The sequence below is a fragment of the Tinamus guttatus genome, unplaced genomic scaffold, assembly GCF_059628265.1.
Source record: "Tinamus guttatus ecotype Peru unplaced genomic scaffold, ASM5962826v1 Tinamus_guttatus_pri_ptg000083l, whole genome shotgun sequence".
Taxonomy (NCBI): domain Eukaryota; kingdom Metazoa; phylum Chordata; class Aves; order Tinamiformes; family Tinamidae; genus Tinamus; species Tinamus guttatus.
In genome coordinates, this window is record NW_028288617.1 from 2,214,694 (window position 1) to 2,241,710 (window position 27,017).

General features: G+C 47.9%; 2 protein-coding genes across 4 annotated transcripts in view; one reads left to right on the forward strand and one right to left on the reverse strand.

Moving 5' to 3' along the window:
• Positions 1-9,705: 9,705 nt before the first annotated feature.
• On the reverse strand, positions 9,706-15,221 carry LOC104564657 (uncharacterized). 3 transcript variants are annotated; one of them, XM_088520234.1, is made up of 4 exons: positions 14,598-15,221; positions 13,968-14,480; positions 11,881-11,928; positions 9,706-10,334 (listed from the first exon to the last, which is right to left on the reverse strand). In XM_088520234.1, the coding sequence occupies exons 1-3, from the start codon at positions 15,216-15,218 to the stop codon at positions 11,920-11,922; spliced, it is 1,143 nt and encodes a 380-aa protein (XP_088376360.1). In that variant the 5' UTR covers positions 15,219-15,221; the 3' UTR covers positions 9,706-10,334; positions 11,881-11,919. The 3 variants fall into 3 exon arrangements, 1 of the variants encoding a protein (XP_088376360.1); XR_015913117.1 differs by lacking the exons at positions 13,968-14,480; positions 14,598-15,221 and adding an exon at positions 10,515-11,798 and having other exon boundaries at positions 11,881-12,359; XR_015913116.1 differs by lacking the exons at positions 11,881-11,928; positions 13,968-14,480; positions 14,598-15,221 and adding an exon at positions 10,515-11,874.
• A 7,096-nt stretch (positions 15,222-22,317) lies between these two features.
• ARHGAP6 (Rho GTPase activating protein 6) overlaps positions 22,318-27,017 on the forward strand; it is a 308,402-nt gene continuing 303,702 nt past the window's right edge. The window contains exon 1 of the mRNA XM_088520229.1: positions 22,318-22,722. Coding sequence (XP_088376355.1) covers positions 22,318-22,722 — 405 coding nt within the window. The remainder of the gene's footprint in view (positions 22,723-27,017) is intronic.

A 27,017-nucleotide genomic window follows, 5' to 3' on the forward strand; every position in this document is an offset into this window, starting at 1 on the left:
GAGCTTAAAGTATTCTTGAAGGGTGCCTTCTCAGATGGCCTGTGCTCCTTATCAGTAAGAAATAGGCGTAGGTTAATTAAACCCCTCCAACTTAGGCTAAAAGTGTTTTTTTAATCTAAAATATATATATGTATAGAGAGAACAAAAAGTCAGCTCAAACAGGCTGAAAACGTGTTTTCTTTAATCTTCTGGTTTGCCCAAAGAGTTCACAGATCAGTCTGAGGCTCTGACACAAGAGCTGCAGCGACTCCACAAGCTGCCGTCCGCACGCACGTGGGCCTGCTAAGAGGCAGCTCTCCGCGTGGGGAAGCAGATGAGATGCTCACACGGTTCCTGACGGGTGCCACAACTTCCCTGCTGCAACAAAACTCCTTGGCATGGCTTGGAAATGCATCCAAGGCCGTCCTGGTGCTGCTCACCCCGGGATTTGATGGGCTCACCCGAGAGGAGCGCCAGCGCGGTTCATACCGAAGCGCTGCCGCTGATCTGGTCCTGGGGGCTGCTCTAAATCACGCTGGTTTGCAGGACGGGTCCTCATGCCAAAAGGCATGTTTTCAGCAGCGCACGCACTAACCGTGACCTCTTGCTCTCGGCAGGCACGTCTCTGACACCGGAAAGAGGCCAAAAAGCAGCGCGTAGGGCCAGCTTTGCTGACTCACCCGGGCCGCACGTCCTGCCACACGGGTGAGATCCTCAGCTGACCCGTGAGCAGCGCGAAGGCCGGTTCTCCGGGGCCTCCTCCATCTCCAACTCAGAATTCCTCAGGCTCGTTTCCATACGGAAAGCTGATCAGCTGCTGCTGGGTGTACATGGTTAAAAGCAGACAGCGAGGCTAGCACATTTTGAGTTTTCAACTTGAAAGCGAAAGGCGTATCAAAATTTAATGGGAAGGGTCAGAAATAACAATCCATCAAATTAACCATTTCAAGCATTTCACTATATTATCAACCATTAGCTGGCCAGGACTTCCTACAGTATTCCTCTTTATACTGAAAACACAAAGACTGGTTGAATATGACCATACAGGCAGATGATGGAAAAACTGGACAGATTTTATGCATACTTGCTCATGATTTAGGCTGTAAAACCAATGCACATGCAGGCAAAGATACACACTGCAGTCCCACTTTCCACTTTGGGCCACTCTAACTCACCATTTCCATTCCAGATGTTTATTTATTTTGTTTATCTCTTCCCATCTTTTCCCAGGACACATGGTTGTTCTCAAAATGATTCCTGTCCCCCGCCCACCCCTTAAAACTCTGCAATATGTTAGAAATCATTTCTCCAGCCAGGACAATCTGTGTAATAATTTCTGTGTTATGAAAACATACCATCTACTCAAACTTTGCAAAAATCAAAGCACTCATTCGTTATTTTCTCTGTAGTCTGCTGGGAGATCTAAAAGTCATAAAAGTAAGGCTCTTGGTGCCTTGGGAGGACTTTTATTGCCCAGAAGAGAAGTTTGTATTGAAGCTTAGTGGAGACAAATTCTGTGTATGTGAAGATGCATCCTGTTTTAAAACTTGATGAATAGTTTTCTGGTGGTGGGAAATTTTCCTGGGACATGACATGCACCAAGAGGGCAATCAAAAGACACTAGGCCTTGCAAACTGGCTCTGATCTGTTTTTCTGCCCTCACTCCAATTATCTACAGTGGTCCAATAACAGATGCTCGAGTTTACACGCTTTGTGGAGGAAAGCTCTACCTGCAGGTCTACGCGGTGTAAAACAGCAGCTGTCCCTGTCACGGGTTGGAGCCTGGACCAGCACGGAGCGCAGGCAGAGCGCGGAGGGCCGCAGCGCGCGGGGCGGCCGCCTCCGGCCTGCAAGCGGGACGGCTCTGCGGGCTGCCATCGTGGCACGGTTGGTACCCTCTGCCTTGAGCAGAGTCAATGCAGCATCAGGAAAAAAAAAGTCAACCAGAAGGAATCACTTGAAAAAGTGAGCACCTCGTTTCTAAATGCCGAAATGCTGGATCCTACACAGCCCACGATCCCGTAATGACGACGGCAGAAATGGCTGCTTGCAGTCCTGAAAGTAGAGTTCCTTCGTGCTAAGGAAAGATGGGACTCCGAGTTTACAGCAGCGATCAAGCTTTTTAATAGCCCTTTTCAATTGTGGTTTGTAGTACATAAAAAATAACTGCACAAGCACTGGTTAATTTAGAAAAGCTTGTTCTGAGGGGAGATCTTGCAAAATGCGAGGAATAATAAAATGGAGACATTTTTACATTGTGCCAGGAAAACTCCAAATTAAAAAGAGAAGTCTGGCTGCACGCCGGACCACCAAAATAGAAACTAAAAATAGTGCTCCAAATACAGTCCCATAAATTGATTCATATCAACGTGGTTATCCTGTAAGCAAAAATGAGAAATGATTTAAAAATTCTGATTTAACAAGGCTTTAAAGATCCCGCTTGTATTGTAGACCATCTCCATTAATGGAAAAGCCAAGACTTATTTCGTTGTTAGCACATGTAGGTAGATGTGCTGTTATCAAGCCGTGTGTAACTAACTATGGCAAGACAATTACAATGGGCTTCTACTGCTTTACAGTAAAGGAAGCAGAATTTTTGTACAGACATAATTCCTACATTAATTGATTTTCCTTTCAGGGATTAAAAAGGAGCAAAAACATCTTCAACAATGATTTTTTTCAGTATCTGTTTTGTTCTACGGAAGCTGCTGTTTTTTTTTTCTTGAAAAGAAAAACAACATTTTGTGGTGTCACAAGTGGTTAAAAATAACGTCTTTTACGATGAGAACACCGAATTGGAAATGCTTTTTAAAGTAAATAAATGTACTCAGGTGTGATGCTGAACTTAGGAGGCCCATCAGCTGAGGAAAAAAAAAAAGAAGAAAGAAAAAAAGAATAATCTTTTATGTAGTTGCTGTAGGAGCAGCTTCAAACAAAATGAATTCAAACACATTTTTTGGCATAACTCTGAATGTAAGGTCATGTGGATAAGTTTTTTTGTTTGTTTGTTTTGTTTTGTTTTTGAAGTAGCATGAGAAGTAGAAACTTGTATTGCAGAGAAAAGCATGTTGCCTCAGAGGACAGGAAACCTACAGCAGGAGCAAAATTAACTAGCCAATACAGGAAACAGTGTCACGCGTTACCTGGCAGAGGTATTAAGAGATGTTGAAGGAATCTGTATCCAGAAAACAATAGAGAATAGAAAATATATATATATATATATAAATCACTAGAATATTTGGAAATTATGCAGATTAATTAGTCCATCTTTAAATTTAGGGACACTTCAGAGGGCCATAGTTTGACTGCACCTAACAAAATCAGATAAAAACCTAGCACAAACAAGATCAAAGTACCCTATGTGGAAAATAAATCGTCAGTGTATCTTAGAGGGGTCTAATCAGTCTCTATACAGGGCATCACCACTGAATGCTTCTTGGAAACTTCTAGACAAACAGACAAAATTATTAACACAAAGACCATAGTAGAAACTGTAATAGAAAATACAGCAGTGAGAAGTATTTATACGCTGCACTTGAAAATTGGACCTGTACAATGCATCTTCCCTTTCTCATTTCCAAGCTGGCTCTCAGCGCTGACTGCCTGCAGCACGATGCGCCGCAGAATCCAGCAGACTCTGCAATTTCCTCACTGCTCAAAAAGGGCTTCCAAGCAAACAGCAGGGAGATCTTCTGTAGCAGGGCTATCTTGTGTAGGCAGCGTCGACCACGCTTCCGCAGGCCTCGAGAGGGCCTGAGGGGTAGTGAGCAGACTCCTCCTCCTGCCCAATACTCCAAAGCCAAACGTCTCCACAAAGGCAGGGATGGAAGGCAGGGAATCTACAGCCATCCCACAACATCCTCCCTTTTCCAGAGCGCTGTTTGTCGTGTGGATGTGGGTATTCCCCCAAGTCCTTATGGGAGACCTTATGGGTGAGGGTCATCTAACTAAGTATCAGACACCTCTCTCATCCATAAATACCTAAGATTGCTCACTCTTCCTCACTAGACTAGCAGGATGTTTCTGGCTTTTGAGTGTGATCCTGCCTACTCAGAGATAGTGCAGTAAGAACAGGGAAGGATCATGTAAATTGAGGTCTGTACAACTCTAGCCTTCAGACTGATGTCCAAAATCACTCTTATTTAGGAACGGCATTTTTCCTCACACAATTTTGAGGATAGTAGGGAAGAACTGAAGAACAGGTCCCTCCAGGCCCTTCTGCTTGTTGTTTGTCAAGTACTTAACTAACAAGCCCTCTGGAAACCTGTGGCGGAGTTTCACAGGCATGGTAACAGCCATCCACATTGCCGATAATGTTGTACTTTGAGCAAAGCAAAGGGACACACAGAGCTGTCCAGAACCAGCCTTTCAAAGCTTAGGTCCAACATTTGTCTCATTTTAATTTTTGAACCAAAAGGTCACCACATCAAATGCATCCACAAGCTCAAGGCAATGCCCCAATCTCAATAAGTTACCTCTGCATTCTGAAAAAAAAAAAAAAAGGAGAGGCAAAGTAGGAGCCTTTTTGTTATTTATTTTTGGTTTTGTTTGTGTGCATGTGGCTGGTGAGGTCAGATAGTAGAATGGACCATCTCACCGAGACATATTTTGTCAGATTCTTGTTTCCTCCTACCAGAGCAAAAATCAACCCATGCCCATGACACAGGGCAATGCCAAACTCACAATGCTCTTACGAGCCTCAAGGCAATACAAGCTACAGCAATAAACACTTCACCCTTCTTGGGCCTCCATCACTGTAAAATGTTATTCAACTAGTTGACACCTTCATTGCTTGGACAAAGCTTAGTGGCAGTCACCACAGTTTTCCTACACTGTTGAGGAAATGTCTCTGCCAGTCTTTCTCACCGGGCTGTTGACCAGCTTGACCAATTCCCTCTCCTAGCAGCTCCACAGTGCAAAATGTCAGGAACAAAGATCAAGAGCAGCTACAAGCCAGCACCCAGCACACATCTCAGACCAAGAGGTCGGTTGTTGTGAACCACTCTGCAATCAGGAAAGCTGATCTCTTCTTCTCAACATAATTTTCTGAACAACTAGAACAACTACATTTTAACACCTTCCTAATACAAGAAACAGGTAAAGCGCATGCTTATCAGATCCCCTCCCTTATGTAAAATAAGGGCTGAAATTGTATACACTGTGTTGTGTAAGCGAGGAATAACGGACGAACTTGCACGGCTCTCAGCAATGCAAGTGTTGTAACACGCTCCCATCCATACTTCCCATGCTCTCAGATGGACGGAAAGACTCCAATGGTTTTAAATGCTTGCTAACAAAGCCACGAAACTTTAAATAATCCTAACATGCCGATAAGTTGTGTGGTTCTCTACCTCTTTTTTTTTTTCATTTAAAGATTCATTTTTATTCCTTCTCATTTCTCATTTAAAATACAAACCGCATGTCTTGGAAAATGGTACATACCAAATGCCACCTACTCGCCCCTCACATAACACTTGCAGCAGTAGTTTATATGTTGTTACTATTCAGCACTCCAGCACAGTGAAAGTGCTTTGTGTCCATTTTTCTTTTTTTTTTAAGTGTATTATTGCACAACACCAAGGCCAAGCTCTGAGGCTCCCTCCCACAGCGGCACGGCTCTGCAGGCAGCACCATGCAGCACCCTTGACCTGCCCTGCCGGGTCGGCATCACGAGCAGCTTCCCCACCGCCTCCACCTGCTGCACAGGGCTCCTTTTCTGCTCTCACATCGGCCTGCAAAGCGCACGCAGCCGTAATGGCACCTCCGGCACCAAATCTCATCAGGAGATGCTATGCGGAGCTTTTCCAATGGCTAGTAACACATTAAGCTCTGTAGTTGAACCTTCTTTTCCTAGCAGGAAAGCAAAGGCCAGATTGGGTCGCCTGGAGTCACTTTTTAGCCTTTTAATCCCATTAAATTTAATGTACCTATTCCGGAATGTCCCCATGTTCTTGAAGATGTACTGCTGAGGGAAATGAATGACTGTTTACTATTTAATGCCATTGACTTCTCTCCTGTGATCCACCTGCAACTGATAACAAGATCACTTACCTGGCTTGGGAGACATCGGTGACAAAGCAGGGATGAGAAAAGTGGCATGAAAAGAAGGAAAATGGAACATTTCGCCTTTCTTTCCACAGTATTTTAGGAAACCAAATGTTTCAAATTCCTGTTTCATTATCTCCTGTCACATGCTCTGCAGCAAGATACTGCTGCACTCTAATTAAAGCACACTCAGAGATTTTACAGTGCTGGGCTCATATTTTATTGACAAGAATCCAAGAGCTGCAAACATCCAAGGGCCTCCTTTCTATTAGTTGGTATTGTATAAGCTTCGCTTCCCGGCTTTAAGGAGGGAAAAAAAAAAAAGCATGGTTATTTTTCACCCTTAGCACCGCATGAATCACCTGTGGGAGACACGCACGTGGAAGGGACACTCCACGTGTGCTAATGGCTTCTCTTCCTTGCAAATGCAGGCGGGAATTACATTCCACTGTTACGGAGCGACTGAGCCGGGGATGCAAGGAAGCTTTGAGAAGGATAGAGGGGTGGACACCACAGGAGAGGGTGGCGGGCGCTCTTGGTCTGCGCGATCCAGCTCCTTGCCCCCATCATGCCAGGGCTGCCTCCAGCAGAAGGCAGAGCCCAGGCTGCCACTCGCCGCTGTCCTGCAGCTTTTAGAGGGAGCCGACGCAGCCAACGCAGCCTTGCGGCTGTCGCAGGACGATCGGGGGCAACAGCGCCCTGAGACTCCGTACGCGGATAAACTCAACAAGCCATCCCAAACGGGGCCTTTCTGGACTCTAGTGCGGACTGCACTTAAGGTCTAAGGCAGCTTATAAAGCACATTTGTGTTACTACACAGGCATTTCTCGCTCCAGATCACTGGGACTCTGTCACTGAAGTGGCAACTGATATTCTCTACCTCTACCTTATGCAGGTAAAAGTCAAATAATAATATTACATGGTTCAGAAAATAGAAAGCCTTATCCAAATACAACCAGAGTCATAGACTTCATGAAGAATCTGAAAGAAGAATTTAGCTAAACAGTGACTAAGTGAAAAGGATTTTATGGATACAAATGTTTGCAATTAAAAAAAAAATCAATAAAACATATTTTGTTTAGGTGTAAGCACTCTCCTGCTGCTTTAGAAATACTAGCACAGTAATACTGTACTGAGACAAAGGAAGAAGAAAGTGCTCTTTAAAGAAAGGAGCAGCAATGACCAAAAAAAGGGTAGAAACAGTCCCTGAAATATTTAAAGTTTACTAATATTTGAGATACTGTAAATGTTTTCTTTTTCAAAGCTCAGCTGCTATTTAGCTGACTGCCCAGTAAACTGTCATACTGCAGAGATGCCAACTGCTTTTGACAAATTTCTGGAGTCTCCTTCTCTGGAGATCTTGCAAACCTGCCTGGATGCCACCCTGTGCCACGTGCTCTAGGTGTCCCTGCTGGAGCAGGGGGGTTGGACTAGATGATCCTCTCTAGAGGTCCCTTCCAACCTCAACCATTCTGTGATTTCCTAAGAAAACCTGAACAAGTGACCAAAGGAGTGCTGGACCCAGGAGATGACACGCATAAAAGGGACTGTGCTGTATCGGACAGGACTGATGCGCCCTGAGCTTTGCAATAGGGAGATTCAAACCAGAGGTGGGAATGTAGGATCTAGTTTTATCACTTTTATAGCCTAATTTTCAGGCACATGAACTGTTTTTAAAGAGAACTGCCAACCAAAAGCACTCATATAGATGTTATAAATTACATTATAAACTATTGTAGTCCCTGTTAAGGAAGGGGAAAAAAAAGAGACAGAGAGCGAGAGGAAAAATTACATAACTCCACCTGGCAACGTTTCCACAAAATGTAGGCTGTTAGTGCTGACTTGCGTCCTCCCCACCCCTGCCCTGTCAAAGCTCAGGAAAGCAGCCGGGCTTTTTGGTTTCCATCTCTCTACAGGAGTGGCCAGAAGGACCCACGTCCCGCTCCACCAGCTCCTCCGAAGCACAGGAGCCTTGCAGGCAGCCCGGAGATCCCCTCGGCCTTCCCTCCAGGAACAGTCAGCAGCGTGACGGACTTCGTGCTGGACGGCACTGACTTGGCACTGACGCCTCACTACTTGTGTGCACGCAGGCAGCGTGCTCTGCCGCTGCCTCCTCTTAAGGCTGGCCCCAGTGCAGGTTTGCTGTGTTCCCCAGTTTGATCCCGGAGCAGAACAGCCAATGGGAAGCTGAAGGAGACGGGATAGTGGCAGCCTAGGCTGAAACTGGAAGCCACATTCAGAAACCAGCAGGGTCTCCCCAGACCTCCAAGGCTCAACCTTTTGCTCACCTGCAGCCATTAGATGCAAGAGGCTACCTTATGTGCAATATATTCTGCTATCATCTTATGACACATCATTTACAAGTAAGGCCAGAACATGAACACTGTCTCATTTTCAGATGCTCCAATTGTTTACAGCAGTTAAAACATCCGAGAGCCAGAAACTCCGTTAATTTTTTGTTTTGTTTTGGATTTTTTTTTGACGCTACCTTTGCTGAAACCAGACTCTTATCATGTCCCAGCAGCTTGCTCTAACAAGCACTACACATTTAGTCTCATTCCTTTTTAAGTTGCAACAGATTCAAGTTGTCAGAATTGCACTGCATCTGTGATTTTTTCCCTTGTTTTTAATTTGCCCCTTGTAGTAACAATGCAGATCAGCCCAATGCGTGGAAAAGCACATCTGTGAAAGCCAGTCTGCTGTCTTGCTAGAAATCAGTAACAATAAACTGAAAAAACAGTACACAACACTTGATTCTATTTAACTGAGAGAAGACGATTTCTCTATAGCACACCACCCCCTTCTCCCCACCTCCCCCAGCAAATTAGCTCCCATTTTAGAGGTACCCCCAAGTGGTGAAAAACTTTGCTGCAACTTAGTGTTGATGCTCAAAATTTTTTATTTTTGAGAAACAATATGAAATTGCAATAACACTGGAGATAGAACATCCTACAACTTACAGAAATAAACAGGATTAAAAAAAAAAAAAGGAAAAAAAAGGGAAGATCAATGATTTCCACTACAGATCACAGGTATTGTACGAATAAAATAATCATGGTTCATTCCCACTCTAAGCCTCTCACCTACAGCGCGCTGCATCTTCACACAGTTAAATGGTTATCCTCAAAGTCTGCTTCCCGATCACCCGCACCTCCAGTAACTCCATTCTGTCTGTCCCAGTACGTATGTGACAGCAAGCTTAGCTTACAACCGCCAACACGACTCCGCTCATTAATCAATGATGAACAGAGGATACGTAATTCTCCACCACTCTTGCAACGCAACCAGCAGGTCTATGCAACAAGGACATGGCAACTTCGGCAGCTGCAAGGGCAAGATTCCCCTACGGCACTGACACGTGCAAATCCACCCAGGAACTAATCGTTTGAAAGTGAAGAAACCCATTGAAGTTGAACACTTTTAATGTTAAATTAAGAGCCAGGGAAATTTCATGCAGAAACTCAGGGCACCACAGTGAGAGGGAAAGCACATGTGCTTCCGAAGTGGGGAAGCACAAGTACCGCAGTGACTGGGTGGCTCAAAGACAATGACAAAGGCTGAGCTTGTGGAGAGAAGAAAAAATGAGGGGGAAAAAAAAGAGAAAAAACAAAAAAGGAAAAAAAATGAAAAAGAAAAAAAAAAGAAAAAAGGGAAAAAAAAGGGGAGGGGGGGAAAGCCGCAAGAGAGGAAGTCCCACATTTCTCAAAAACACCACTGCTAATCATTTGAAAAGCGGGTTTCTTTATAAAGGCAGGCAGCAGTTTTAAAGCAGCCACTGATGATGGAGAGCAAAGCAGAACCCTGGCAGTCGTCTAGAACAGACAAAGCAGACAGGGTGGTCCAGTCTAACATCAGCAGCCACAGGGAGACTGGGAGGTGACAGCGTGCCAGGAAGGGCACCAGACTGCAAGAGGACTAGAGAGTAACAAACAAACCCAACAAACTCTTGGCAGAGGGACTCAGCAGAGAACATTAGGAAGTGTTCCAGACTCCAGCTGGGCACACTACCCCCAGATAGGACAGGGAAACTGAAACTGTTGCCACTTTGCAAGCTGGGAGTCAGTAGGTTAAGCCCTGCACTTGCACAACTCTCCACTGGGACTGAAGAGACCCAGGCCTACTCATCCCTTCCTTTCCCTCCCCCCCATCCTGTCACTATTACAGAATTTCCTCAGGAGATGCCTGTGATGATTAATCTGTAGCAACGGCGGTGAAGAGACACAGCTTGGACTACTGAAGAACAGAATTCTGATGAAGAAAACAGGACAAGAGAAAGACGGTATGAGTGATCGGCTACCGAGCGTCAGCACCTGTTCAACAACGAAAGACATTTTTATTACTCGTGCTTCCACCTGTAAATTGCTCTGTATTCTACCCTATCAATTACAACTATCTCAGTAATCGCTGGATCAGAGTTCCAGCTTGGGGGCCATAAAAATACCGGCCTTTTGATACAGCAGGCATTACATTTTCAGTTCCAAGACACCTACCGTTGTCTACATGACTGGCAAAGATGAATGAGCTAGGACAACTACAGTTAAAACGTTATCAAGCCTTTAGAGAAAACACTGAAGGCCAATTTCAAGGGCCTATTTGTTTTCTGTTGCTGGTTAAGATTCTGTGTGCGCTTTCATAACTGAAAAACAAAAGCTTTTGTAAAAGGTCAGCTGATGGCAAAAAAGCAATTATGAAATGGAAAGTGGCAATATAGGAACAAGCAGAGGGAAAAAAGGCTAAGGTTAAGAAAATCATTTATATATAAAATTTATTTAGGTGAAGTCAAAAACATTTTAATACCGATTTACAAACACTTTCATGTTATGTGTGTTACTGAAACTATCAAGAAAAGGTAAAGGAGAGCAGATAACAGCAGTTTTTTTTCCTGAAACTAAACGCATGCGCTCACCACCATGCGCATTACTGGATCACAGCATTACCTTGATCATACTCCCTAGTATGCACGGGAAAGGAAAGTACTGAGAAGTTGTAAAATGATTAAATAATGAACCAGCCAGTCTGATTTTCATGAGCACCAGATTACAAAGGTCTTAGTCTGATGCTTAGGATGCAATCTATGAGGATAGAAACAGGAATAATTTAGGTCAATATTATACTTGGTCAAGAACTTTGTAGCCTAATTGTGCATTACCACTGACTTCTGGCTATGACAGCAATGGTTAATGCATTAAGGGCAATACTGAGCCTCACAGAGTAATTCTCTCAACAACCTGAGATATACCAAATGCAGTATACTGCTTCAAGTCAGATATACATTTATGCTGAAGATATTCTCAATGAAATGGCAAAATTAACAGCTGTAACAAGGCAATTTCTTTTTCTGTTTTGAACAAATATAGTACAGAGATTTTTGAAGTGTCCGGTTGTGATCTGCAAAGATCCAGGATTGCACACGAGTTTGCTCAGCTAAGAAGAGTTAATCTGCGCATCAAATTGGTTTCTACTTTCAAAGTAGTATTTTAGGGTAGAGTTCTCCTCCGGGAGACTGCTCCCGACCTCATTCACCCAATGTTCAATTTATTCACCTTCCTGAATCTTTGCCCTCTTTGGATAGTCTGTGACAAGTGCTGCGCTGCAGGAATTCCTGTTTTCCAGCAAACTGGCTTGCTCTGCAGGTTTGTAGTCCATTGTTACAATTGCTGATTGGGTAAAATGAATATCCTAGGTCTTCTCTAGCACAGCTTGCAACGCAACAGAAGCAGAGGTAAAAATGCACTAGAGTACCAGAGCTCCACTTAAACACCAACGGAGTCAGGCTGTTGGCACCAATAAGAAAATCTGTATTTAACAAATCCGCAAATATTTAAAGTCCAAAGTTAGTTTTATATATAAACTCACCCACTTCATCTGACTGCCCTTGCATATGGCCTTCTCTTTTCACGGGGTCTGGAAAAAAAAATTAAGAATTGCTTGAAGTTAAGCGAGGCATAAATTTTCACGAGTGAGTCTCAGCTATCTTTATGACTACATTCAAACTGAAACCAGGGTTCCTCACTTCATTCTGTGTAAACAAAGTTACAGATCTTTATTGCTTCCTTAGAAAGGTTGGCCAGGCTCTAACACATTGCTTTGCTTTTCTTGATTTTTTGTTTTGTTCTGATTGGCCTTCTGTAGAACTGCGGAACTAGAGACACACATGGTTCTTACACTGTGTTGAAATTTAAGGAACCTTCAATTGAGAGAGAGGAATTTGAGACAGACTGCCTAATGCTCTCCTCTGATTTTATGAGGGAAAAAAAGCAATTCAAAAATCAATCTAGAAGAAAAGGTCTTTCTAAAACATATCTTCGTCTAGATTATATGAAAGTCTGAAGTCTTGGGCTCTAGCCAAAGCCCACTGTGTGTGAAAGGCCGTTCTCTCTCGTTTTAAATCTCTAGTTCTTCTTCTCAAACAGCAAAGTCACACCTGGGGGGTAGGGAGAAGGGAAAGGGGTCACCTTTAACATTTCCTTGCTGCTGCCTTGCCAGTGATAGCCTCATGCTTTACCCTAGGCCACAGGTACATTAAACAGCTGCTCAGGCAGTTATTTCGGTTAAGGACATTTTTTCATTTTTAAATAGTTCTAAAATACAGTGTAAATGATAACGATAAAAACTGTCCTATATGAATGGAAAGGTAGTGAACCCACACTGCACAATTATATAGCTTTTACTTCTATTGTGCTTCTAAAGCACTACAGTTTTTATATTCAGGCAAACCACTAAATTTATCTTGGCATTTTAGAACCTATCTAATTAAACATACAGAACTAGTCCTCAAGCAACTTCCGGTTGCTCTTTCAGACATGGGGAGTGTCCTACTAAAGTGAACTGGAATTTTTCCATTAAACTAATGAGGATCTATTGAGACCTTCAGTGCCTAAGCAGACAACTGTCCAAAGGTCTGTACAGCCGGAACAGCTATCACCAAAGTTACAAGTCTGGTTAACGTTACAAGCTGAAGATCCAGTCTCGGATGAGATGAAATGTATGAGACATTGCCCGTCTGGTGCTCACGTAAAATCTGTAGTAAAGTGAAAACTGACCTGTAGTTCTTGAGAACGGAGAAATCTAAACAGAGATACCAGAACATATTACATAAAGCTGGAATATCAATCACAGAATGCACCAAAACTGTAATGCCTGCACTGGAGCTACTAGAGTACTCACTATATGGTGCTTGTTTCTTTTGTTTTTTTTTAATCTCCCACTCAGAAAAGCCAATTTTGAGAGGCACAGAAGTCAAGGTTTGGTGTGACACTGGAAACACTTGCAGAAACGCTTAACCCCTCCTCTGTGCTGACACTCACTGACAAGTACAGAATCTGACAGGATAGCAAGCGCCTTTCAGAAATGAAGAGATTCTTCAGCTTTCTCTGATCCTAAAAATATTACTTAAGAATAGAGCCAATGGAGCGGAATCTCTCAAGTATCTTTCAGTTGGCACTCAGTTTTCGCGCTCGGCACGTTTCACGCTGGGGATCTGACAGATTACGGCCCCCAGCGTACGGGGGAGAGCAGAGCCCCAGCAGAGCTCGCTGTCCTTGCGTGCACGGGGGCTCCGCCAGCTCCGTGACACTTGACGCCTGCAACGGAAGCAGACCCTTAACCTACACAAGGCCTTCCCTACTTCCCCTGTTCACACCCACCATCCTTTCCCACAAAACAGGCCAGAACTCATGGATTAAATCCACCGAGTCCCACAGCGGGCACAAAGCCTCAAATCCCAGCAAATCTGCATGCTGCGGCCGTCCAAACTGGAGCTTATTCACATCCATTTTCCCTCCGGCCTCCCACGAGGCCTGCAGCAGCCACCACCAGCCGTTGCCGGAGCGGCAGGAAGCTGCTCCTCCTCGCCTCGCACGAGGAGGATTCCTACCGCCGAGCACAGGGGGCAAAGCCGGGGGGAAGCGCGCGCGCCGCGGCGCCCGCGGGGCCCGTCACACCTGGCTTTTCTCCTGCTGCTGCTGCGGCTGCTGCTGGGGGCTCGGCGATGGCGGCGGCGGCTGCGCGGGCGGCTCGCTCTCGGCATACTGATGCCGGCTGAGGAGCGACTTGAGCGGTGCCATCCACTTCATCCAGAGGTCGAGGTCCACGTCGCCCCAGGGCAGGCCGGGGTCCTTGGCGGCGCGCCGCCGGAAGTCCTCGTCGTAGCTCATCCACGAGGTGCCCCCGTACGTGGCGTGCAGCTTGCGGATGGTGTCCAGGTACTTGAACATGGCGCCACAGCGCGCCGGGTGCTTCTCGCACACCACGCTGGCGTACACCAGAAAGGCGGAGACCCACTGGTCCAGCGTGTCCCCCGGGAGCGGGCCGCGCTCGGGGGCCAGCTCTGTGTGGAGCAAGGAGAAGAGGTCAATGAACTCCCCGCGCCAGATGCGCTCCTTGGTGGCCTTGGCCAGCTGGTAGCCCAGCGGCCGCCGCAGCCCCACGTAGGGGGTGGCCGCCGCCTCCGTCGTCTCGCCCTTTCCCGCCGGAGCAGCCGCCGCAGCCGGCGCCGCCGCCGGGGCCGCCGGAGCCGTCGCCGCCGCCGGGGCCGGAGCCGCCGGGGCCTCCACCGGGGCTGGGGCCGGGGCGGGCGCCGGGGCCGGGGCGGGCGCGGAGGCCGGCGCGGGGGCCGGGGCCGAGACCGGCGCGGGGGCCGGGGCCGAGACCGGCGCGGGGGCCGAGGCCGGCGCGGGGGCCGCGGCGGCGGCGCTCGCGGCCGCCTCGGCGCAGGGGCTGGCGGCGGCCGCGGCCGCGCCGAGCGCCGCCTGCCGCTCCAGCCAGCGCGGGTTCACGTAGACGGTCCGCAGGCGCGGAGCGGCCCCCGCCGCCGCGGCCGCCGCCCGCGCGGCGCCCTCGGCGCCCGGCTGGAGCCGCAGCACGGCCAGCGCGGCCGGCGCGCACGCGGGCGCCTCGCCGCCCTCCCGCCGCGGCGCCGCCGCCGGCACCTGGAGCAGCGAGGGCGCCGCCCAGGGCGGGGAGCCGCCTCTAGGCCCGGCCGCCGCCGCCAGCGCCTCCAGGCCCGGGAGGCCGAGGCGCGAGCCGGGCGTCACGGCCCCCAGCACCCATCGCGTCTCCGCCACGCCGCCGCGGTCGCGGGGGCTCCGCGACCGGCCCTCCTCCCTGCGCCCGCCGAGCGCCGTGCCCAGCGTCAGGGGGCCCGCGGTTCCGGCCCGGCGCCGACGGCGGCTCCGCCGCCTCCCACGTGGCATCGGCGCGGCGGCTGCGGCGCGGGGCGGGGCGGGGCGCCCGCGGGGGCGGGGGCGGCGCGGGGCGGCCGCGGCGCGGGGCGGAGCGGCGCGGAGCGGGGCGGGACGGGGATGGCGGCGGCGGCGGCGCCTCGGGCCTGGCCCCGCGTTCCGCTCCCGCCGCCGCGGCCGCCCCGCGCCCCGGCTGCCGCCCCCCTCCCGGGTCGCCCCCGTTCAACCGCGGCCTCCGGCGGCAGCGGCAGCGGCTCCCCTCGCCCACCTGCCCCCGCTGCTCCCTGCGGCCTAGCGCGGCGGAGCCCGCGGCCCGGCGGGAAGCGCAGGGGCAGTCACAGACACAGCCGGACACAGTCGGACACAGTCAGACAGTCACAGACAGACACTACGGCCCTCGCCCCCTCTCCTCCCCAAAGCCTCTTCCTCCCCTCTCCCTCCCTCCTCCTCTCTTTTCTTCATCTCTCATCTTCCTTGTCTCTTTTTCCCTCTCCCTTTTCTTCCTCCTGTCTCTCTGCAGTCCGTCTCCAGCTGCTGTTTCTCTCCCAGCGCCCAGCTGCAGGACACAGGACTCACTGCCTGTCCTGACCTGTCCCCGCCCAGGATGGTGGTGGTGACTCTGCTTGCCTTCCCATTTTTTTATTTTATTATTATTATTATTTATTTTTATTCTCAGCTGTGCTCAGGGGGTTTCCAGAGTTTTCAGGTAATTTCTTGTCTGCGTTGCCAGCAGGAAATTACCTAAAATTCAGTGTTCACCTGAATACCCGGGGCAGTGCCTTAGAGGGAGTGTGGAGCTGATGCTGGAAGCCAGACTTGACCCATAAAGAAAAATCTGCTGGTTTGAGGAGTTGGTGGAGGACACAGGCTGAGCACTTCATGCCAAAGCGTTGTGGCAGTAGTGCCAGAACTAGAAGTCAGATAGGGATGGCTTTTTACATGGTAAAAATGCAGCGGAAGATACAGAGTATGTTGTCTGCTGTGCGGAATATGCTGTCTGTTTCTGATGGCGCTTGGACCCTGGATATCCTGGATCTATCAGGTAGGGTACAGGAGGAACAGGGCAACAGTTACTCACGCCAGTATTGTTGCTTTGCTATAGTCAACATTTACAGAAGCAATTGCATTCCTCTGTTTTTCCCTTTCAGGGCAAATGAGTATCTCTCTTCATAGAAAACGTGCATGTTTTAAGAGTGGTATCGCACAGGTGAAGCTGTTGGCAGTCAGCAGTGGGCAGCCAAGCTGGGCGAGCGTTTCCTGACACACCTCGGCAAAGTCCCATGCCCGGTTAGGGGACTGGCAACAGCAGCACCACGCAGACAGACACAGCAGCTTCCTTTCTATGGGCAGGTTCCTAACTATAGGCAGTTTCCCTTCTGGTCATCTGTCAGCTTTGAGCGTTATGCTAAAATGTCTATAGTTAGTTCACTTAGACCATAATATAGAAAAAAGTTCTGTAAAAGAACGTAGCAACTCTGCCCTCTTCACCTGAGGACTAGAAGAGGTAAATTTTAAATGCAAGTCTGCCCATCGCCCAAACCAAATCCCAGGAATTAAGAAATTAGAAATTCTTCTTAAAAATAAAAGGTAAAAAAGTATATTCAATGTTTTATGTTTAATAAAGTAAACATAGTTATTATGTTATTACGTAATTAAATGATAGAGAAGTGCTCTTATTTTCTAATTCACAATTATAGATTTCTTTTTTTCAGAAAGAAAAACACTTTTTCCTTAATTCTTCAGACGAATGAACTAATATTTTTGATAAAAGTATATATGTATTATATATGTAGAAAAAATACATACCCAAACAGATGTAACTCTGTGATTAACTTTTAATATTTGGATTTTAAATTTTGTTCATTATTTCGAATTCCAGATGAATGGAGTAACCCTAGGGATTGTGAAAAGTACAGTAACAGTAATTCCTGTAAAACCTGCCTTGAATGCTTTTCCTGAAATAGCGATGAGCTTACTGTTAAAACTCATGATACATATTTAAATGAAATCTCTGAGAAAGTTTCTGAAGGTTGAGATTTTTCTTGGTTTTAACAACGAGCTCTCATTTGGTTAGAACCACAGGGTCATTCGAGCTGGAAGGAACCTCCAGAGGTCTGTAGTGCAACATCCTGCTCGAAGCATGGTCGAACCTGAATCCAGAACATGTTGCTCAGGGCTTTTCCCAGGTGGGTCTTGAAAACCTCCAACCATGGAGGCAACCTGTTCCAGTGCCTCATAATCCTTTCTTTTTCTTTCTTTTTTGTTTTGTTTTGTTTGTTTGTTTTTAACTCCCCAACAGAATTTAGACCTAGCTGTGATTCAATTTAGGACCACACTCACTCAGCACTTCAGTACCAAGCCCGGTACCACTTTACAGACAATCTCCTTGTAGGTACTGGAAGGCTGCTACTAGGTTTCCCTTCTCCAGGCTGCACAAGCTGGACCGTCTTGGTGGCCCTTCACTGCACTTGAAGTTTATCACATTTCTTCTTGTATTGGGACCATGAAAGCCATTCCACATGAGGCCTGTTGGGTGCAGTGTAAAAGAGACTTCCCCTAGACTACATTTCTGTTGATACACACTTCCAGGATGCTGTTAGGCTTCATCTCTACCGGGGCTTGCTGTTGGCTCATGTTTGGCCTATTGGCCATCAGAATATCTGGGTCTTTCTCAGTCGAGCTGCTCCGTAGCCCACTAGTCTCTATCCTGGACCAATGCAGGGCATTGTCTTGCACGCGCAGGACCTGCTGAATTTCATGACATTTGTGTTGACCCATCTCTCTGGCCTGTCTGGATTCCTCTGAATGGCAGCCATGCCCTGGAGTGTATTGATTAGACACCCTGATTTGATGTTGTCCACAAGCTGGGCAAGAGTATACTCCATCTTCCCATGCAGGAGATGATACTAAACAGGACAGGTTTCAAGACAGACTTCCGAGAAACTCCACTTGTAACCAGCTTCCAGGTATGAATCATTAAAAGAGTATGAATCATTAAACACAATGATCCAGCCAGTTTTTCAGTGATCTAATTGTTTGCCCATCTAGACTATAATGTCAAAACTTGGCTGCAGGGATGCTGTGGGAGACCATGTGGAAAGCCTGCTGTGCGCTATTCTCCCCTCATCCACAGATTTAAGCAGGCAACCAGGCTGGGTTGGTATGATTTACCCTTGGTAAATCCATACTGGGTCTTCCCAGTCACCCCTTTCTCTTCCATAGGTTCAGAAATGGTTTCCATGAGGACTTGTTTTGTTATTTTCTCAGGAACTAAAGTGAAGCTCACCAGGCTGTAGCAACTTGGATTGGCCTTCATGCTGTCCTTGAAGACAGGTGCAACACTGGCTTTCTGCAGTCAGTGAGGACCTCCCCCAATCTCCATGACCTTTCAAAGATGATAGAAATGGGCCTTACAAGTGATGTCAGTCAGCTCCATGAACACCCCAATCCCAGATGCATCCCATCTGGTGCCAAGGACTTGCATCAGCTGGAATTCCTTCGAAGATGCCTAGCTCGGTCCTCTCCTGCAACTGGCAAATCCTCTTCTCCTTGAAGCATAAAAGCCTGGGGGAACCAGTCGGTGAAGATCAAATCAAAGAAGGCGGCAAAGACCTCAGCCTTATCGGTATCCATTGCCAGTAAGTCACCTGCTCCTTACAGCAGAGGTCCCACATCTTTCTTTTTTTATTCTTTTTCTGGTAATGGACTGATTGAAGCTCTTGTTGCCCTTGACATCCTTTGCCCATTTCAATAACAGTTGGGCCTCGACTTTCCTCACACGACTCCCTGCCAAGGGAATGCTTCCATGTTCCTACTTTTCTAGTACTGAAGATATTTCAGAGTAACACTGATGACTAGATAGCCATAATTATCAACTGCATTCATTCCTTAAAATATTTCTGAATTAGCAGTGCGCTATTGATGGATTGCTATTATGCAACTTAAAAAAAGAAAAAAAGCCTTGAAAAAGTTGAGATCTTTCATATTCCAATAAATCAGCCAACTGCTACATAAAGTTAGTGACAGGCAGTAAGAACAGGGAATATAAATCCTTACTTGCACTGTAAAAAATATGGGAATGCAAATTGTGTTAGAAGAGCCCTTCTGACTGCAGAAGTCAGCACTCTGCATTGTCTGTTTTGCTAATCACAACTCTTTGAAAGGCTATAAAACTTCTTGGCTGCTATTGCAACCTTATGGGCAGCTCTTACAAAAGCAGCTTTGCTGGTGATGGCTTCAGAAGAGAGGAGCTGACAAACAGCACCACAGTGTTGTCTCACTTTTTTTGTGTGTGTGTGTATCTGCAGCTACACAGCCGATAGCTTTTGCCTGGAAGCAAGTGCTAAGGTTTGGGGATCGGGGCTGTCTTTCTCCTCTTTGCTTGTCCAGTGCCCAGAACCCTGCAGCCTGGGTGGTGGTGCCAGTTTTCTCCTGCAGACTGTTAATTAAATAGCAACTTAGAAAGGTTATCAGAGACATCTGTGCTGCTGTTGTATCAGAAAGACAGAGGAAGTAGCAAAGATGGAGAGCAGAAGTGGTCTACGTTGGGCTTTTAATTGCTCTTGGCAAAGCAGCATATGCAGGTTTTACTCATCAACCCTATCAGCTGTGATTCTCCAGGTCTCTGTCTCGTGAAAACTTTCCTCAGATTTTTTGTGAGGCCTCCCGTGGCAGAAATCAACTGAGTAATAAGATCTGGAGTGAGGTAAGTGAAAATGAGGACAGCTGGCATCCACTTCATTTGTAATAGTCATTATTTGTAAGCTGACATATGCTCATATCTTTGTACTTACCTTATGGTTTCTGCCTCCTTTCACAGGTCATATGTGCTGTATAAGGGTCTGAGTCTGCGCCTGCAGTTTCGCCTGTTGGCTGTGCCTAAAAGTATCAGCTCTTCACAGCAGCAGGCAATGCACCTTATGGAGAACGTCAGGAAACATTCCCAGTGGATTTGGGAGGCAGGCAGGGCTGCTGTCTGTGCTCCTCAGGTAACCGCAGCTCTGAGTATCTCTCTCTGCATTTTTTTTTCTCTCATCTTTCTGGTGACATGTGCGTAGAGGAGAAAAGTTAATCCTTGGAGCCACGCTGCCGTAAAGCTGTGTTGTGGATGTGTTCCTCTCATCCAAGCTGCCGGCACAAGCACAGAAGTCCCCCAACAAACTCAGATAGTTGCTTTAGGCCTTCTCTTTAGTCTCACGCATGAGACCTTACTAGAGGCATTAATGAGAAGGCAACACAAAGCTTTAAATAGAAACAGCTGAAACCTTAACTGAGGAGGAACTAGCAGTTTGGAATTGAGCAATAGAACAGTTTATTAAAACGAGTGGGAAAAACTCATTTTCAGACATTAAAAAATGGAGGAAAACAAACAAACAAAAAACTCCCAAAAAGCATTTGGAAACATTACATAAAGCCCGAGGAGCTGCCTTTGAAGGTGGCCGCACCAGCGTGCGGCTTCTGTTTACAAACTTGCAGAGCACGAAGGGAAGAGGTGTCTACTCCCTCTATGGATCAGCCCAGGGAAGTGCCGCCCTGGAGCAGCCACCTGCGCGGACACGAGGGGGGACAGCACCGCTCCAGCTCTGTGGCAATGTGCAGGAAGCGGCCTGGGAGGGAGAAATAACTCCGGTGTTGTGCCTCACTGCTTCCTTTTCTTTCTTGCTTGCTTTCCTTCATTCTTGCTTTCCTTCTTCCCTTCCTTCTCTTCTTTTTTTTTTCCTTTCTAAGTAGTTTACCTTCTAAAATATTTAAAGAGTTTTCTGTAACACTTTTGAGGAGACTGTGGTTTCCTAGGTCAAAATAAGGATGCTTAGTCCAGTCAGTCAGCTCTCAAATGGTGATGTCGTCTGAGGCAGGGGAGATTCAAGACTTGCATTGGAGCTCTTGGCTGGTCTTTCCTCGGGCCCCTTCCACTCCCTCCATAAATAATAGAAGTGTAAGTCTGGAAGCGAAGCAGGATTTGGATTTGTGTGTTTTGCTTTTCATCTCAAAAAATGTAATGGCTCCACTCCACGGTGAAAAAATGAGAGCAACAGACCTGAACTCACTCATGAAGCTAACGGCTAGCTGGGGCTTAATAATATTAGCTGAAACACAAATTAAACGGTGGTGTGGGGCCTCTAGAAACAGCCTTGCGTGCATCAGCCTTGGATCGTTTCCAGCAAGGGGAGGACCCAGGGCTCCCATCTGGGGCCGAGGGGCCGTTTCCTCCACTCCAGGTGGGGAAGGAGTAGGCCGGCCAGTTGCTGAATTCTGTGGGGTTGTTTGGTGCTCTCCCTCCACAGCTATTCTGTTCCCATGTTGGTCCCTGCGCTTTGGGCTTCCCTGAGTTTGTTCCTTTCTTATAAAGATCCCTCATCTAGACTCTGAGGGACAGCAGAGCAAGTCTATGGAGGATTGGGCAAGTTCTGCTGCTTGTCTTGAGGAAACCCAGCGTTACGGATCCCAGGCTCTTTCCATGCTGCCGTGACCTACCTGGCAGGTCTCTGGTCTCACTTAGCTGTTTTCCGGGCTGCGTGGGGGACTCACGTCCACACTCTGCATACGAGGCTGCTTGATGCACTGTCAGAGGGAGGAAGCTGGGCACTCAGAATTAGGTGTTCCCTGTGCTTAAATGAAGCCCCACCACGTCTACAGGCCGACATGGGGCGGGAAGCCAGACTCGGGCCAGAAGGCGCTCGCTGGTCCATGCCCGTGTCCGCTCTGCTCCCGGCCGCCACGCCGGCCCTCCCGCTCCCGCCGCGGCCGGTCCCGGGGGGCAGCTCTCCCCGAGGAGGCCCCGGGGGCGCCGCCACCTGCGGGCCGAGCCGCGGCCACAGCGACCACCGCGGGGTGGCCCCGACGGGGCGGCCAGCGCCGCTCGCGCTGCGAGATAAAAGCTCCGCGGCCGCCTCCCGCCCTCCCCTTCTTGCTCGTAACTTTTTTTTTTTTTTCCTTTCTTTTTCCCTCCCTCGCTCGCTCCCTCCCTCCTCTCTCGCTCTCCCTTCGCCGCGAAGTGACCGCGGCGGCGGCGGCAGCCCCAGCGCGGGACCGCGGCCGCCGCCATGAGCCCCGCGGTGCCGCCGTGGGGCTGAGCCGCGGGGCCGGGGCAGCCGCGGGGGCAGCCGCCGCGATGTCGGCGCAGAGCCTGCTCAGCAGCGTCTTCTCGTGCTCCTCGCCGGCCGCCGCCGCCGCCCCCGCCGCCAAGAGCCTCTCCAAGCGGCGGCTCCGCCAGACGCGCAGCCTCGACCCCGCCGTCATCGGCCCCGGAGCCGGCGCCGAGGCGGGCGCGGGCGCGGGCCGGGCGGCGCGGGGCGCCTCGCTCTCCACGCCGTGCTCGCCGCGGGAGCGCTCGCCGCCGCGCAGCGGCCCCGCGGAGGACGAGGCGCCGCGCGGCACGCGGAGCCCCGGCCGCGAGGCGCCCTCCGCCGCCGCCAACAGCCTCTTCTCGTCGCCGCGCCGCTGGCTGCAGCAGCGCAAGGGGCAGCCCGCGAGCCCCGGCCCGCGCCGCGACGCCTACGCCGTGTGGAGGTCGCAGGTAGGCGCCGCCGGCCCGGGCACGGCCGGGGCTCCCCTCCCGGGCGCGGCGGGGGGTCCCCTCGCGGTTTCGCGCCGCCGAAGAGCGGAGCGTGCGGCGGCTCCCGACGGGACGGGGCAGTCGCTGGCAGCGCGCGGGTTGTTTGACAGCGCAGAGGTGTCACAGCCGCACGCGGAGCGCTCCTCTCCCAAGGCAAATCCCAGCGAGCGGGGCGAGTGTTTGCCCGTTTGGCTTGGATGCCTTCGGTGTGGGGCTGCAGGTATCGTACCAAGTGGACGGTTTATTCATTTGGCTTGGATGCCTTCGGTGTGGGGCTGCAGGTATCGCACCAAGTGGACGGTTTATTCATTTGGCTTGGATGCCTTCGGTGTGGGGCTGCAGGTATCGCACCAAGTGGACGGTTTATTCATTTGGCTTGGATGCGTTCGGTGTGGGGCTGCGGATACCGTACCAAGCGGACGAATGTATTCAAGGAATGCAGCATTGTTTCTTGATAGCGATTGCTTTGGAAGTTGATTATGCGCAGCCCTTTGTGACTGTAAACTCTGGTGTTTGGAGAAATTCTCCTTCCTGTTTGCGGCGTTTAGCTCTCTTGGTTAACCGTTTAGTAGTGGCTCCTGGTGCTTTGAGATTGCTGTCAGAAGGCAGCCTTTCCCCTGCATTTCCATGTTCTTTTCAGACGGATCCGTTACAAATAACCATTACTAGATCAATTGAGAAAACACATCGATAGGATGCACAACTGCTCCCAGAAGCATTGCCTTATGCAGTGATCGGGGCCAAAGACACCGCTGAGACACAAGATTGCAGAAGGTGATTTGTGAGGGCTGAGCCTGCCGCTCACCCCGAACGAGCCCTCCGGATCTTCCCTACAGCTTGGGATATAAAAGCTCCCAACCTCCGCTGGCCGGGCTGGTAGGTCAGCGCTTGGGTGATGACTTGGGCCGCGTTGCTGCTCAGCAATAAAAGAGGCAATGAAGATTTTTACCAGTTCTCAAAACTGCATCAAGACTTATGATCCAAAGTTACTCAGAATTAGCAAACTGTATTTCAGGCAGGTGCTTGGATTTTAAGTTGAAAGTCGATGATTTCAGAAGCTCTTTGGCAAGGAGCAGTGTTGGTCACAAGAAACCTGCTCTGAGACAGTGGGCAATGACATCTGACCTTTCGATGTGCTCACTAAGGATAGGATGGCTACATACCCAGTAGTAATTTGACAGCTGCCATTGAAACAGGTAAAACAGCCAAGATTTCCGATGCGCATGTGCCCAGTCGTATCCCAGGCGTGGATAGGGATATGCCTATCCCAGGTGTAGCAGGCGTAGTGCAGGCATTTTTCACAGTGCCGAGGCCCGTTGGTTGTCAGACCATGTAGCGTGGTGCATCTTTTCTGGACTGCAAAAGCAAAAGTGTAGGATTTTTTTCTTTTCCAACTTGGTGTATATCAAGCATTTTAAAATAGTCAGGCCTTTCTTTTGTATTTGGCTTGATTCCTCATCCCAGGGGATTGCAGCTTTGCGTGCTGGAGCTTCTGGTTAAGTCTGAACAGGGTGCAGTTTCATGGGATGTTACAGTGCCCTTCTTCGCCCACGTTTCCATTTGCTCTTTTGGCTTTGGCACCTGGGTGGGGATCTTTCAGGTGCTTCAGAAAAGCGCACGGGGTCTCTGTCCTGGACGCCCGTGGCCAGCGACCCGCAGCGGGCGGCCTGCGGGTAGGACGGCGCTGCCGCCCGCGATGCCTCGGTCCGGTGTCCCGGCCGTGGCCGTCACGGTGGTCACAGCAGCGCTGCCGTGGAGGGGACCCCGGCGCTGCGGCTGCCTTGGGGTGCCCTGCGTCCCCGCAGTGCCTGGTACGGCCGCGTCCAGAGTTCGGGCTTTCCACGTGTGACACGGGCAGTAACTGGTCACGTTGCAGCCACCGGTGGTGATACGTGCAACAGATTTAACCTATATCTTAAAAGAAATTTTACGTCAGTGATTTTGATCGTCTTCTCCCTCTTTTACAGCAGTGTGCTGCCATGTTGGACATTCAGCATCATAAAATAGGGCTATTTATAAAGGACTTGGTGGCTTTGTGGTCACTCTTTGCTGAAAAATAACTTAGTTTTAGGAAATGGAGAATTCTGTATTTCAGGTGATTCACCCTACCTATGGCAAAATAAGAGTGCTTGAATAGGTTAAAAAAAGACTCATTTTATTTGGAGAATAGGAAGTAATTAGTTATGATATTATAGCTCTGAAAGGTCCAGTTATCTAAGTTAGAGCATCCTCAATAGCAAATCTGTAGTACGTTTTCTCTCAGCTTGAAAAATGGAGTTTATCATGGAAATGGTTTTACTCAACTGTAAAAGAAACTGAATACATGAACATGAGCCAAAAAGTGTGTGGAAGGTTTTGATATGAATATTTAAATTTCCCATCCTGCTTCTTAGGGAATAAAACAGATATTCAGTACAAAACCTTTTTTTTCATTAATTCCATTTCAACATCTTCAGTATAATTACCCTTTTTGGAAAATACTTCTGCAAATGTACTGTCCAAGCATCAAGGTTAAGCACTGAAGATTTCCTTTTAGAAGATGTATGCGGGAATTATTTCCTTCCTCCCTCCCATCTTAATCTCTGAAGCAGTAAAGAAATAGAGGAGTAAACTTTAATGGAGATTGTGTCTTCAAAAAAACCAAAACCAAAATCAATCTCCTCTGAGCAGGGCATCCTTCATCTGTCCCAAACCACATCTGTCAGATGTGACCTGGCGACGATGCAGTTTGTAGCATGTGCTTTTTGTGCGAGATCTGCAAATGCTGCCCTTGGAACAGCTTGTTGTTTGGGGATAGGAACAATTGGCCCAGCTGCATTCAAATTTAAAGTGTTCCCTAAGTGCTTAGTAACCAGCTGATCGGAGATTTCCGTATACGAGGCCAAAAAATCTATGATTTTGATCTGAGGCCAAGAGAGGGATGGATTGTTTGTTTTACCTTTTTTATTTTAACTATTTGACCTCAGTGTTTTATACCACGCCCCTTTATACTGGCCTGGGAATGGAAAGGTTGCTGCCTAGATGGAGTTGTCATTCACAAATAACTTTTAATGGAATATCAAAATGACATGGGGAATTTCAAGTTTCAGTGGTTGGTCACGTATAAAAGTCTCACAAAAAGGAAGGTTTATTAAGCCTAAATTCTTGCTCCAAGCATTTTGTAAATGGGAAAGAGGTATCTTTCCCTCTCTAGTGATCTCTCTCTTCTTCATCAATACCTCTTTTCCATTGCATTTGATGGCGCTTATCTTCACAAGAATATTTTAAAATTACAAAGAATAGTTTATTGGAGCTTTACTTCAAGAGTTCTTTCCCCTTTCTATTATCAACTCATAATAAAATATGCCTAAATATATATTTTAAATCACTTAAATTATTTAAGCGATGCTTAAATAAATAACCTTTTCCTCATTTTATTGAAGTCAGTGACAAAGTTTCCAGTGGTTTCAGGCAATTGTAGGGCAAAGTCTTGGGAGATTTTTAATGAAGGAAAAAAGGTCTATCTTCAATTCCTGTTAGATTTCAGCTGTCCTCTTAACATATTTTCTTAAAGGAAAACATCCTCTTTCACTTAAAAAAATGAAATCTTTCAGTTAAGGTATACTTTAATTCCTTAAATGTTTTATATGCTTTGGTGACTTTTGCTAAAGCAAAATAAATACTGTGGAAAAAAGGTGGCAAAATATGTCAAGATTCCTTAACGCCTTGATTCTGCAAACATTTAGTCACGTATTTATCTCTAAATATCTTAGCAGTCCTGTAGAAGCTAAAGGTGTGTTTTATAGAGTGTGGTTTAAGAGAGCTTGTTTTTAATGACTGGAATACATTCACCAGGTGAAAAGTCCAACAGAGTCCAAGTTAACAGACCTGCGTGAAGGCTTGGTGGGTGTTAAGTCATTGCTGATTTTTCGATACTAAGGACAGGAACGGAAAGCCACAGCGCATGTATAGCAAACATGGCAAATTATGAAAGTGTCTCTGAGTAGTTGTTTTGTTATGATAAACCAAATCTACGCACTTAATCTTATACGGCTTGATTATTCTGCTATTACACCCTGCATATAACTCAGAAATTGAACGTCAACATTTCTAGCTAAAATGATTTTTTTATGACAGGTGTTTCTGAAGTAGTGTTAACGTAAAGTCTGAAGCCCTTGCCTCTGCTTGTCTAGCTGCTGGGTAATGGTAGGACCTGCCATTTATCGCCTGATATTACCTTCTCCATGGCTGTGGGTTGCTCTAAGAAGTTTGACCTG

Excerpts from the sequence above, each read along its gene's own strand:
- LOC104564657 (XM_088520234.1), bottom strand. The coding sequence starts at position 15,218 with ATGCCACGTGGGAGGCGGCGGAGCCGCCGTCGGCGCCGGGCCGGAACC. Across the intron at positions 14,481-14,597 it reads CCGCCCCGGCCCCGGCGCCC|ACGACGGAGGCGGCGGCCAC; the intron begins GCCCCGGCCCCA and ends GGAAAGGGCGAG.